This window comes from Aotus nancymaae, unplaced genomic scaffold (assembly GCF_030222135.1).
Source record: "Aotus nancymaae isolate 86718 unplaced genomic scaffold, 86718_ANA_hifiasm-v0.15.2.pri h1tg000008l, whole genome shotgun sequence".
Lineage (NCBI taxonomy): Eukaryota > Metazoa > Chordata > Mammalia > Primates > Aotidae > Aotus > Aotus nancymaae.
The window spans coordinates 57,555,751-57,570,492 of NW_026988419.1; the positions used below are offsets into that span (position 1 = coordinate 57,555,751).

Sequence of the window (14,742 nt, forward strand, 5' to 3'; positions counted from 1 at the left end):
AAATAGTTTATTCATTCCATTTATTGCCTAAGTGGGCACACAGAACTGAATAACATTAAAAAATAATTCAACGTGTATAGTCAAGGTCAATTTCGCAAAGTAAGACATACCTGACCCAAAAGTTGGGCTTTGCCCATAGGACCCTGACTATTCAGAGACATTGAGGATGGGAGGAGCAGACAGGAAGAAAAGACAGTTGAGGATCCCCTTATAATAAAGTATACATTATTTTCTATTTTGTTTGCCCAATCTTTCATCATTAAATAAAAGAACACTTTGTTCCATGTATAACTAAAATAAGAATTATATATTATTTTAAAACTTTGACTGATTTTATGGTATCATGTATTTAATGGGTAATGTTATAGTTATTAAAAGGTACATATCCGTCTTCAAGACAGTTTTCTATGTTTGTTGGCTTTTTTTCAGGGTGCTGTGACAGGGCCCAGCAGTTCCTAAAAGTGCTGAAAACGAAGTGGTAGATGAGCTTGAACTTGATGGTTTTGAGGTCCTTAAAAAACAATACTGCGTTTTTAATGGGGTTACATGGGGTGAGGAGCTAAAGAGCTTTTGCTTTCCCTGCATGTTTCTCATTTTGAAGTTAGAAAAGCAGCTCAATCTGATTGAGCTAGGTTGGGGGTAAAGAACTCGCCAGGTTTTTACAAATGAAAGCAAATGCTTAGAAGTAGAATTAAAAGCCAACGTACACTAAACTGTTAGTGTTAACTGATGCCAGCCCTGATCCATACTCAAAAAGTGGAGTGTGAACCATTCAAAGCAACACTTTTCTCCTTTCAGAAGGAGAGGCCTACACACCAGGTAGCAGAGCAGGAATCATTAGGGCATCACGCTCAAAATTCACTGGTTGGGATTTGTCACACGCATCTCAGAGACAGGCAGATTTTGAAGATGGGAGGTATGTCACAAAACCCCCGGCTCAGACCATGGGGTCAGAGCAAAACACCATGTTTCATGGAATCCTCATGTCTCACATGATATTATTAAAGAAAATTTGTAAAAAAAAAAAAAAAAAGAAAGAAAAGATTTCCATGATCAAATATGTTTGAGAAATTGAGTTGATCAAGTTTAAACATGTTTCTTGGGCCTGTGAGTTTTTTTTGAACAGATAGCTCTTAGATAATGGCTGGATGTTTATGTTCTTTGGGACACAGTTTGGGAGATAGTAAATAAAATATTATTATCCCTGGTTTACAGATGAGGGAGTGGAGGCCTATGGAGATTATGTCCTAGAAGGCAAAGAACACAGGTCTGCAGCCTCCTATCCAGCCAGGGAACAGTCAGAAATCCAAGAAAAGACAAACTGCAGCTAGAGCTCTCAGCAATGTACATATCCTGGAAAGGTCTCCTAAAATGAGTGCTTTTGAAAAGTACACACTTTTCCTTTTCTGATTCAGTCAGGACATGTAGGCCCTCCCAAATCAAAGTACCTGATACAAAGGTATGCAGATGCTATCAATCCACTCCAGTTGCAACCGAGGCAGTTCATCTTTCCGGTTCTGATCAAAAATAGCCTAGAACGGGCCGGGCGCGGTGGCTCAAGCCTGTAATCCCAGCACTTTGGGAGGCTGAGATGGGTGGATCACGAGGTCAAGAGATCGAGGCCATCCTGGTCAACATGGTGAAACCCTGTCTCTACTAATACAAAAAATTAGCTGGGCATGGTGGCGCGTGCCTGTAATCCCAGCTACTCAGGAGGCTGAGGCCGGAGAATTGCCTGAACCCAGGAGGCGGAGGTTGCGGTGAGCGGAGATCGCGCCATTGCACTCCAGCCTGGGTAACAAGAGTGAAACTCCGTCTCAAAAAAAAAAAAAAAAAAAAAATAGCCTAGAACAGGGTTGCAGGGAGAGAACTCAGCTTTATTACACTGAAGTATTTTACAGGGTGCTTTGTCAAACACGTTGCTGCAATGATCCATTTTTTACAAACTGAACCCTTCACAAATCACATCCTTACACGTACTTTCTTTTCCTTTATCTATGATGAGAAATAAAATGTTTTTACCTCTTTTTATGAGATTTGTAAGCAAATTTACTTGAACTTTATAGCGTGCAACTTCTTGGGGCAAAAATCTGTCTTCAAATATAAGTAACTGCTACTAAATCAAGTCATCAGGTCACTGGGAATTGGGTACAAGTCAAGGGGAAAGGAATATGTTTTACTGCCACAAAAATAATGCAGGCTTTTATTTCTTTTTCTTTTTTTTTTTTGAGACGGAGTTTCGCTCTTGTTACCCAGGCTGGAGTGCAATGGCGCGATCTCGGCTCACCGCAACCTCCGCCTCCTGGGTTCGGGCAATTCTCCTGCCTCAACCTCCTGAGTAGCTGGGACTACAGGCATGCGCCACCATGCCCAGCTAATTTTTTGTATTTTTAGTAGAGACGGGGTTTCACCTTGTTCACCAGGATGGTCCCGATCTCTTGACCTCGTGACCTGCCCGCCTCGGCCTCCCAAAGTGCTGGGATTACAGGCGCGAGCCACCGCGCCCGGCCAGGCTTTTATTTCTATAGTGAGAGGTTGGGATAGAATGGGACAGATTGGAAAATATACTTAAAAGCAATTTCATTTTAAATAGAAACCATTTATATTACTTTTTCAGGGTGAGGGATTGATTTGGAAATTATATATGTTTTTCAATAAGGTTCTATCATTAATAATTTTTTAAATATTTATCTATCATTGTATGGATGATGGTAGGTGGCACTCATTATCTCTTCATTCTCAGCCCTTAAACTTTATGATGTTATAGTGTTTGAGATAATTTAGGTATATTTTTGAGAAAAATAGATGACATTTTTCTGTTGGGCAGACTTAAGGGAAACAATCAATTGGAATTTTAGTGTTAAAATTAATTCACTGAACAAACACTGCCAATTCTATGCCAGTGAGACTGTCCCTCCCTTCGTTCTTAAGGAGTCAGGCCCAGGGTTGAGAAGCTCCCTTGTGCCCTTACTTATCTAGAAGACTGGGCTATCTAGTTATAACTTGCCCTCCCTTAATGTCATACAGTAAGTTTTGTCTTTCCTCGATATAAAATGTGGCATTCATATCATTTTGGTGTCCTTAAAGGTCATGAGCGTGGAGCCAAGCAATCCCTTGGTCCAGAGATGTTGGAAAATCCTGCATCCTTCAGATGTATGAACAAGAGTGGGAGTGGATGGGGCAGAAATCACTAGCTGCCAAATCTGAGGAACATATCTCCAAATTGGGGAGGTGGTCACTGATTCCCACAGGTCTTCTCATCATGGTCTTGCAGTGGGAGATGGGAAAAATCAGGAAAGAAGACTGGAATTTGGAGAATTGTGAAAATGTGCCGGAGAGAGAGATGGTTTTTGTGAACAATATGAGTCTTGGTCCAAATGTTTCTTTAGAGCTGGGTACAGTGGCTCATGCATGTAATCCTAGTACTTTGGGAGGTTGAGACAGCAGGATCACTTGAGCTCAAGAGTTCCAAGACCAGCCTGGACAACAGAGTGAGGCCCCTGTCTCTACAAGAAAAAAAAAAAAAAAGTAAGAAAAGAATTAGCCAGCTGTGGTGGCATACACCAGTAGTCCCAGCTACTCAGGAGGCTGAGGTGAAAGGTTTGCATAAGTCCAAGAGGTCAAGGCTGCAATGAGCCACAATTGCATCATTGCACTCTAGTCTGGGTGACAGTGAGACTCTGCCTCAAAAATAAATAAATAAATAAACAAAATATCCCTTTAAAAAATATTATTCTGGGCTGGGCACAGTGGCTCATACCTGTAGTTCCAGCACTTTTTGAGGCCAAGGCAGGAGGATCACTTGAAGTCAGGAGTTTGAGACCAGCCTGGCCAACATGGCCAAACCCTATCTCCACAGGCAAAAAATTAGCCAGGCGTGGTGGTGGGCACCTGTAATCTCAGCTACCTGGGAGGCTAAGGCAGGAGAATAACTTGAACCTGGGAGGCAGAGGTTACAGTGAGCCAAGATTGTGCCACTGCACTCCAGCCTGGGAAACTCCGTCTTAAAAAAAAAAAAAAGAATTATGTCTTATTTTCTTTATAGTTCACTTTGATATCTAAAATTTTTTATTTATTTAATCACTCCATTTCTAGTGGATATTAGAGTTACTTTTTTAAAAAAAATGCAGTGATTTTTAATATATTTATAAAGTTGTGCAACTATCACTACAATTATAGAACATTATTATCACCCTCAAAGAAACCATATACCATTAGCAGTCACGCTTGTTTTTTCCCAAACTCCCAGCCTTAGGCAACCACTAATCTATTTTCTGTGTCTATGGATTTGCTTATTCTGCACATTTCATATAAATTGAATCTTATGATACGTAGTCTTTTGTGACTGGCTTCTTTCACTTAGCATAATGTTTTCAAGGTTTATCCATGTAGCATGCATCAGTACTTCATTTTTATTGCCAAATAATATTTCATTGTATAGATGTTTATTTATTCATCAGTTCATTGACATTTGACTTGCTTCCAGGATATTATGAATAATAGCTGTGAACATTCACATACAAGTTTTGTGTGGATGTATGTTTTCATTTCTCTTGGGGAAATACCTAGAGGTAGAATTTCTAAGTCATATGGTAACTCTGTTTAGCTTTTTGAGGAATTGACAAGCTGTTTTTCAAAGCAGCTCCACCATTTTACATTGTATGAGGTTCCAGTTTTTCCACAGCCTCACCCAACACTTGTTACTGTCTGTCTTTTTTGCTATAGCCATCTTAGTGGCTGTGAAGTGATATCTCATTGTGGTTTCAGTTTGCATTTCCCTGATGACTAATGATTTTGAGCATCTTTTCATGTGCTTTGTGTCCATTTACATATTTTCTTCGGAGATATGTCTGTTCAGATCCTTTGCCTATGTTTTAAATTGAGTTTTCTGTCTTTCTATTGTTCAGTTACAATAGAATATTGTATTCTAGATACTTGAACCATGAAAGATATATGAGTTGCAAATATTTTCCTGTAATATGGGTTGTCTCTTCACTTTTTTGATAGTGTCCTTTGATCCATGAAAGTTTTTAATTTTGATAAAGTTCAATTTAATTTTTTTTTTTTTTGAGACAGAGTCTTGCTCTATTGCCTAGGCTGGAGTGCAGTGGTGCAATGTGGCTCACTGCAACCTCTGCCTCCTGGGTTCAAGTGATTCTCCTGCCTCAGCCTCCCAAGTATCAGGGATTACAGGTGCCCACCACCACCCTTGGCTAATTTTTGTATTTTTACTAGAGTTGTGCTTTCGCCATGTTGTCCAGGCTGGCCTCGAACTCCTGACCTCAAGTGATCAGCCCACTTTGGCCTCCCAAAGTGCTGGAATTACAGGCATCAGCCACCTCTCCTGGCTGTCCAATTTAATTTTAATGAAGTTCAATTCAACATCTCTGGACCAACATCTCTGAGTCATCTTATCTTTTGTCTCCTGTGCTTTTGGTTTCATATTTAAGACACCATGGATAACCCCAATCCAGAAGATTTATACCTATATTTTCTTCTAGTTTTATAGTTTTAGCCCTTACATTTAGGTGTATGATCCATTTTGAGTTTATTTCAGGGTATGCTGAGAGGTAGGGAACCAATTTCATTCTTTTCTTTTTTTTTATTTCCTGACCAACAGCTGTGAAATAACTTCATTCTTTTGCCTGTGGATAAAAGTTGTCCCTGAGCCATTGTTGAAAAGATGTTATCTTGGCACCCATGTTGAAAATCAGTTGACCATAATTGTAAGGGGTTTATTTTTGGACTAGTCACTTCTTAATCAATGCTTGATGAGAGAAAAATGAGTGTGAGGCCCCACACAGTGCTGTGCTTCACGGCATTTTGCATCTCATAAAATGAATATTAGTAATTATTTCATGTCTACATTTCCTACCAGTTGACAAGGTCCTTGAGGGCAGGGAAGATGGTGTCTTACTCATTGCTGGATACACAGTGCCTTGCTTCACGCCCAACCCATGGGGGTACTCAGACAGGCTTTCCAACTGACTCACTGCTTCCAGTCCTGACTCTCTGGCTATGAGCAGAATAGCCTTTATCTTCATGAAGTGACTCCCATGACATCTGGGACCATGACACCTGAGGAGGCTGGCTCCAGGACAGTTTTATTCCTACATATCAAGGGATAACGGGCACAGCAGGTGTCAGCTCTGGGTGCATGTATTTACAGATATTTCTGGAAAAGAATAGATGACTAACTCTGCCACATCAGTCAAGCCTCCCTGAGGAGATGGTCATCAGTGGTGATCTGTAGTCTTTGTGAGAAGACAGGAGCATTTAGAGCTATGTTTCTACCACAAAATTAATTTCATTTATGTCTGCAGAAAATGCCTTCCCTGAGCCTACAGATAAAGGCTCCTTAGTGCTACGCTACTGCACCCGCCAGCTCACCGGTGCTGGCAATTTACTCATTTTTTTTTTCATTTAATTAAATGACCTGTGGTATTGCTGTATTGAAAACCCTTCAGAGTATGCCTCTGAAACAGTTTTTAAAGGGGGAAAAGCTTTTATTTGAAAGTAGATATGAGAGAATTTGGGTCATACTAGATTTTATACATTAACTCTATGTATCCCAAGCTAATATTTTTTATTTTTATAACCAAATTTGGTAACACCACCAAAAAAAGGGATGTTTTGAAAACCAAGTCAGTGTTGCTTTGAAAACTCAAATAACTGGTGTGTGTGTGCTATATAGCCTCCTGACCTTTTGTACATAAGCAAACAATTAAGAATAGTCAAAATTAGCAAGACTGTGCATTCTGACTTCAAGCAGGTGAAACTATTCAAACTAGGAGATAGTTCTTTTGCTTTTCCTTGTTTTTAAATGTCAGCAAAGAAGGATGTCTTAAAACTTGAAGATCTTATAAATACCTCCAAATGTTCCAGCTCAGTTAACTTGGGTTCTTACAAACAGACATGCTTGATAATTGATACATTCCTTGAGTGTCATTGAATCTATTGTGCTATACCATGTTTTAAAATGGTTTGCACCACTCTCAGAGTCATTGGGTTATATGTTTTCAGCTAATCATTGGTTAGCTAATCACTGCCTGCCTTGAGGTGGTGACTGAGGCAATTATGTCTTCTGTATCCTTATGCTTAAAAACAGCATCATCCTGAGCCTACAGTAAGCATTCTTAAGCAATAATTGAACAGGTGAGTCCAATATAAATCGGGTCCAATCATCAGCACCGAGTTCCCCAGGTGAAACTTTTTCATTTTACAGACAAAGGAAAGAATCAGAGATTTGCAATCATTTGCTTTTGGGATTTTGAAAAGTTGGAAATTGGAAAATAAAATCTAGCTTCTCAAAGCTGGACAGCCTGCCTTTAATTTTTGCTGCACAGTATTTCTATTCTAAAGTAGGCATACATGAAATGCCAGCCCTGGGTTTTGAATTATTCAAATTCCACTTTGCTCATCCTCCCTCGTGCCTACTTGTCCCACTGTGGGTGTGCAGGAAATGCTAGTTAAGTAGCTTACCACTCTTAATCAGAAACCTGGGAATAAGAGTGTTTAGCATTTAAGTTTAATTAAGGTTTTAAACTTTCAGGAGTGTTTCCTTAAACCCATTTTCAGTCTTTCCCATTTCCAACTTGTAATTTGGAGTTGTTTTTGAAAATGTCATTCAAAAGGGTAAATACATGATAATTAAAGGATGAACTCACTGAAGGAGTAAGTTTCAGTTCTGATCTCTCTCGATCTCCTTGTTCGAAGAACTCGCTGGTTACAAGTTCTGCCACCTGAAACATATAAATATTTTAATTCAAGCTTATGTGTAATTTATCACGAGACTCAGAAGTTCTTTCTTGCTTATGTATTTAGTGATCCTCATCAACACAGACAATCATTTAAAAAGCTTATGAGAAAGTGAGTATAGTAACCTTTTGTGTTTGAAGGTGTTACAGAACTTAATGGAACTGATTTCCTTTTAATCAGGAGAACTTCTGCAGTTTAATTTCTTTCTTTCTTTCTGTCCGACCTGCCCGGACCCTCGTTGCTTGAACCCCAGAGAGCGACCGAATTATATCAAGCAAATAGACAGTTTAGGAGTTCAGGCTTTATTGGAGAGCCTCCGGGCAGACTGGACTCGTGCCGGGGAAAGAGTCAGCAGTCTCGCGCCGACTTTTTTTTGTTTGGTGCTTTTTATAGGGGTAGAAGGATTGGGGGAGTGGGAGAGCTGATTTGGCAGGTGGCAATGAGTCAGGTTGGCTGTCGGCGGGGGGGGATGTCTGCCGGGCGGGGAGCTTGTCGGGCCGGAAGTTACTGGAGAGCTGGTGGGGTGGATGGTGATTGGTTCAGTTGGTTGCCCGGCCGGAATCGGGCCGAGCCAAGGCGGTAGACAGAGTGAGATAAGGGACCCTCCTTGTGAGGGAGGAGGGGCTTTCGTCATCCGGAAGTTAGGCACTTTCCATGTGGCTGGGGGGGGTGCCCAAAGGTCCTCCACCAGACACTTTCTTTTTTTTTTTTTGAGATGGAGTTTCACTCTTGTTACCCAGGCTGGAGTGCAATGGCACAATCTTGGCTCACAGCAACCTCCGCCTCCTGAGTTCAAGCAATTCTCCTGCCTCAGCCTCCTGAGTAGCTGAGACTACAGGTGTGCACCACCATGCCCAGCTAATTTTTGTATTTTTAGTAGAGACGGGGTTTCACCATGTTGACCAGGATGGTCTCGATCTCTTGACCTCGTGATCCACCTGCCTCGGCCTCCCAAAGTGCTGGGATTATAGGCGTGAGCCACCACGCCCAGCCTGCAATGTAATTTTAGATGCATGCCAACAATCTCCCACGGTACAGCTTCCATATTCGGGATGAGGCAACAGGTTACCAGCTTCAAAGTGGGAAAAGTTCTTATACAGAAAGTGAAGCAAATATTCATTTAATAATAATGTATAATTATCATTATATTATGTAATGATAGTTTAGCCAACTTTTGATTGTTTCTATGTTAATTCTTTATTTTGCTGCATGCTTTTATGTTAGCCCAGCTTCATCTTGCCACAAGAAAACTCCTCAACTTCCTCCCTACCAATATTTGTGTGCACTCTGGGAGGGATAACCCCAGGGCACATCCTCTGCTTCCTACTGTTGCAATCAATCAAGAGGCAGGACTAATGCTAGATTCACTATTCACAGCAGACTTTTACAGTAGGTCACGGTATAGTTTGAAGAGCGTGACTTGGTCTTCAGGCTGTCTGGATCTACGCACTAAAACTGTTAATTTATGGTAGGGTCTAGTTGGTACAAGGACAATGGGACACTTGTTCTACCTTAAACCTGAAATAGAGACTTATATTTTCTACTTTTAATCCATTAGCTTGGGTGATCAGCAGCTACTGATTATTGCCAAGCTAAACAGATTTCCTTTTTCTTTTCTGCAACTTCACTTCTCAGGATAGTTTGTGGGAAGCAAATTGATATAACAGATTAAATGTTGAATGGCTATTTTCAACAGTACTATGGTGTGCATCTAGGAAATTTTTGAGATGAACTAGCTGGATTTAAAACATATTGGAAGAGTAGAATAAATCCCAGACAACTTCATGGCAAAAGGACCTGGATACCAAACTAATTTTTCTTTATGCCAGGTTCTTACAAAGATAGGGTTCTTAAACCTGGCAAAGATGAGAGTTTAATTTTGGTGAAGTGCATAGTATCAAGATAATTTAACTCCACTGATCTCTCAAGAGATTTGGTCAACCACACAGATCATAGATAAAACTGAAATACAACATTAAACACACGCACACACACACATGCACGCACACACACACACACAAATCTGAGAGTAGCATGTGTACAGTCACATATAAAGAAATCAAATATCCAGTAAGTTCAGATTTCTAATATTTCTAATAAGAAACATGGGCCCCTTTCAAGAATTCAACTGCATAAAACTAGTTGGAACGGACTGAAAAATCCCCTTTACCCCAACCTCTGGCTCACTTGTATATGTGCCTGTTTTCTTGGATTCAGTTCACTTGTCTCCTCTCCAGTCTCTCCTGCTACCCTGCATTTCAGCACACCAGGCTTCTCTCTTCTTTCTCTGGCCTTCCTTTGAAGAAGAAATGGTCCCCCAAGGGTATGGCCTCATTTATTCAGTTCCCAGAACTCTCCCTCAGATTGCTCTGAGCTAGGTCTTTTGCATTAAAGAATGTAAATGTGCACATCAGGCACTTCAAGGTGGGAGTCCTGCATAGGTCTGTAGCCCCTGGAAGGCAAAGAAATTAAAACAAAATTCTGTCCTTGCTCTTTCTCAAGTGGTCCTTGGTATCTCCCCAGTGCCCCTTTCACAACTTAGCTTGCATAACTGCTTTGTTTGTATTTAAAAACCCAATCAGGAACATTAAGTTGATCCTGATTGAATTTTTTATTAAAGAAGGAAATTGAGATGCTAATCAGGCCTTGGGGTAATCACTGGGGAAACCCACATGTTTAGAGTCTTGTTTGCAAGAAAGGAAAAGTGAAATAGACCCCAGTAGAAAACATTTTGAAAGGGAATTTTAAAAAATCAACATCCAGGAAGTTAGAGAAATATTTTTAAAATATTTTGTCCAAATGTTTTGTCCAATGTTTCCTAAAATTTTGAAGCGAGCCTTAAAAAATTTAACCCATCAATTTGGAGACAAACAAGAATGAGATTGCTAACTTAGAACTGTGACAAGCTTTTTGATGGAAACATTTGGAAAAACATGGTTTTGTGTTTTATTTCCCTGAACTCTTAGGTTTCTGCACTTGTCAACAGAACCTCACATCCAGAAAATAAAATAATATTTATACTTGTGACTGAGAAGACCACCTACAATCAGCTATTGGGCCTCCGAAGTTGGTCTAAAATATTAAGGCAGAATTTTTTTTTCCTTGCAAGTACTTTGCCCTGTCACTTTCTTGTCCCCAGGGGCTACAGCTCCCTGAGTTTTGACATGGATTTCACTGGGGTTTCTGAAGGTGCTGGCACATCATACCTCACCTTACTCCTTTTCTGGTCTTCTCTAGTTTTCTCTCAGTCGTCCTAACTTCCTCACACTCCCCACCTCCTTCCAACCCTATATAAGCAGCCTCCCCCAGTACTACACTTTCCCCCAATACCTGGAAGAGCCTCCTACCTCTTCCCTGCAGTCTCCTCTCCAACTCTCCCAGAAAAGAGACCTTCCCACATTGGGCAGGGGATAGGGTGGGATAAACAGTGGAAAGACATGTGGAAGGAAGCTAGTCAACCCACAAATTCTTCACAATTATGCTGCTTTATGTGACTTTTTGTAACTTCAAATATGTCATACTGAAATTTAAACCAAAGCACAACTGGTGGAATATTATATATGAAAACTGCCTGATCGTCATTGGACAGTGTTAGGAGGAAATAAACCTTTATTTGTGTTAAACAACTAAAATTTCAGAATATGTTTGTTACTGAACCAAAGCCTAGCCTAGCCTTGACTAATACAAAAATTGGCATGGAAGTGAGGTGCTGCTGTTAAAAGAGAAAAGAAGAGAAAGAGAAAAGGACCCCGAAATATGTGTCATCAGCTTGTGGGCCAGGTATCAGAGAGTGAGGAGGCTATAAGGATAAGAATCCATGGCAAAATAATTTGTACAATTATAACTAAAACTAACAGTGTTCTGAATAAACTTCCAGTCTTCAGAGATGAGATTAGAAAACAAAATGTTGGTAGCATGTGATGGTTGCCATTGACTATTTTGCTAGGAATTACAGGAAGTGAGTTTAGAAAAGAACAAACAGGCTTACAACCAGGAATGAAAGGGAATGGGAAAAGTCACAAGTTCAGGGACTTGTAGGGATGGAAGATAAAGTTGCTTCTCAATTACAAACTATGAACGTGAAAATCGCAATATGCTTTGAATGACGAAGTTTGATGAAGACTCAGCTTTGTAACCAGAATAAAATCAAAGGTCCTGCCAACATACCTATAGTTAGAAACTGAATGAATTAGGTAGTTTGCAGCATATCCTTTTAACTGGAAAAAAGTGGCTCAAAGAAATGATTTACCTATATGGCTTTCTCACTGAAGCCTGTTAGGCCCAAGGCACTAGGAATTAAGTCAGAAGAGAGAAAGAATTATATTTGCCATATTTCTTTATTCTTAAATGTAAAGAAGCAAATAAATACAGAAAATCTAAGATGTTTGTATAGAATGTGGATGTGCTTATTGGCAAATGGGAAGGACTAGAATCAAAGACATAAAAAAATGACTAAACGTAGAAGAGAGTTTTAGTGCTAAAGAAACCCTAAGCTCATGATTACACAAAAAAAGTGTTGGGCCTTCAACCCTCTTTAGGTGAGAAGAAGGCAGCTTGACCTTCAGATAAAGCTAAGAAGGACGATGAGAAAGCAATAATTTCTCAGGGAGGATTGAAAGGTAATGGGAAATAAGGAACTGGAGAGCATCTCCCAGAGAACCAGGGTCCCCTGCACAGTAGAGCACCCTCACAGCTAGTGCCCAGCAGGATTTTGGAGTTGCCATGGACCACTCACCACTCCACATAGCTATGAATGTTGCTCATCTCTTCCCTTATGGGAGTGTTATCATGGGTATTTTTTGTTTTGGGTGTATGTTGGATGCTGTATTTTGGGTTTGTGCAGGTCTTTCATCTGCATCCAGATCTGTTGTAAAGATTAGCATGTATTGCTCAGAGATCTTGGACTTTGAGTTTGATGCCAGGACTGATGGGACATTTGGGTTATCTTTCTTGGAGAAAGAATGAGTATATTTTGTCTGTTGGAGGGAGAATGAATCACAGTTTTGGTGTTGAGAAGGGCAAACTCTGGTAGACATGCATTCACTATTTCTGGCTTTCTCCTTTCTGAGCAAATAGAAGGATTGTTCTTCCTGGTTGGGGGAGTCATGTGACAAGTTCTGGCAGATGAATTGTTGTGGGGAGTATTTAATTGCCAGTGCAAGCCCTCCAGGGCCTCTGTCAGAATGATCCAGGTACTGGCTGCTCCCTCAATCCCAATACAGAGTAAGGCCAAAGTGGTGCCTGCCAACCCTAAGTGCTCATGTTCATGAGGATTTGTTGTTTAAAGCCACTGAGATTTTGGGTTAAGTGATAACATAGCCTATTCTGTGGATACACTTGCATCATTTAAAAATGCTGACTAATGCATCCTGTGAAGAAAAACATAAAACACTGCTAAGAATGAAAGCTCTGGAGCCTAACCTGCTAGGATGTATATCTAGCTCTACCACCTACAAGCTGTATAAACTCAGGCTACTTACCTTTTCTAAGCCTCATTTTTCCCATTTGTGAAATGGGTATAACTACGTTAGTTTCCTGAGGCTGCTGTAAATTACCACAAAGTTAGTGGCCAAAACAACAGGGACTGTATTCTCTCATAGTTCTGGAGGCCGGGAGTTCTACATCAGTTCACTGGGCAGAAATCGAGGTGTCAGCGGGGATGTGCTCCCTCTGGAGGCTCTTGGAGAGAATCTGCTCCTTGCCTCTTCTAGTTTTCCCTCGCTCGTGGCTGCATCCCTGCAATCTCTGCCTTGTCTTCGCATTGCCTTCTCTTCTGAGTGTGTAATTTCCCTCTGCTCCCTCTTATAAAGACACTTATTGGATTTAGGGCACACTTGGATAATCCAGGATCAGTCTGCAGTTGAGATTCATAATCACATTTGCAAAAATACTCTTTCCTTAGAAGGTAATGTTTACAGGTTTCAGGGATTAGGACCTGATATCTTTGGGTGGCCATTATTCAGCTGACTACAATTTTAAGGATTAAATGAGATACTACACTTAAAGCAGTCAATAAATATTAGTTATTTATTGATAGGGAAATGTATCTTATTTTCTCTAAAATGTCAAGTCTCTAAATGCCAAGTTACTGTTTTGGACCCTACATGGTAAGTGCATTATAAAACATACATAATAATTAACCTCTAAATAGTATCAGTAATCCACGATCTTAATTTGGGTAGTTACTTAATTGAAAACCATTCTTAGAGAATTAATGCTTTGTGGCAGAGAAATCAGATAGGTAGTAAAGGCATGGTTTGTTTTTCTGCAAATTAAATTGGACACTTCACATTTTGACTACAGAGCTTTCTGATATCTAAATAATATTTACAAAGAAAAATGTAATTTCCTTTTTGTCTCCTTTTATTTTCAGATATTAGAAAAACAAGACCCTGTGCTAAGACGTGATTACCTTGCCAAAAATCCTGTCTTTGAAATTCCTGCCTTAATGGTCAATGTGTTATTCAGATTTAGCACATTAAAAAAATCTTAGAGTCAGAAATATTATTGCTCAGTGAAAGCACAATAAAAAAAAAAAAAGGCTGTGCAATAAACTATGTCGTGCCCAAGCCTCCTGCTATTTTTTACACCATGTTAATACTGATGCAAATTGACTAGGGTTTCAGTGCCTGGTAGTCAGGGCTCTGGGAATATTGTGTCCCCCTTACCCCCCCAGTCCCTCCTCTGCTGAGCCCTGCCATTAATCACCACTTGCCTGTCTTGAGATCTCCCACGGTTTGGTCACGGCTCCAAGGTCACAGGCTGTCATTAACATTGATCTGAAAAACAGAACCAAACAAAACAGCCTGAATAATCTTTTGTTGCATTCCTAAACAAACCCATCCTAGATACATAAATAAATAACATAAAATGGAAATGAGGCCAGCTCACATCTTCCTTTCCTCAACAAGGGGCAGCACTGTTTATAGTCCCTGTGTTCAGCATCTCCATCATGTGGCCACACTGCTTAGGAAGACAAAGCTC

At 40.2% G+C, this 14,742-nt stretch overlaps 1 protein-coding gene across 1 annotated transcript in view; it reads right to left on the reverse strand.

The window, feature by feature from the left end:
• The window catches only part of PDE11A (phosphodiesterase 11A), a 270,311-nt gene that overhangs the window by 31,586 nt on the left and 223,983 nt on the right, over positions 1 to 14,742 (reverse strand). Inside the window, 3 exon segments of the mRNA XM_064373343.1 lie at positions 1,449 to 1,532; positions 7,668 to 7,742; positions 14,474 to 14,537. Coding sequence (XP_064229413.1) covers positions 1,449 to 1,532; positions 7,668 to 7,742; positions 14,474 to 14,537 — 223 coding nt within the window.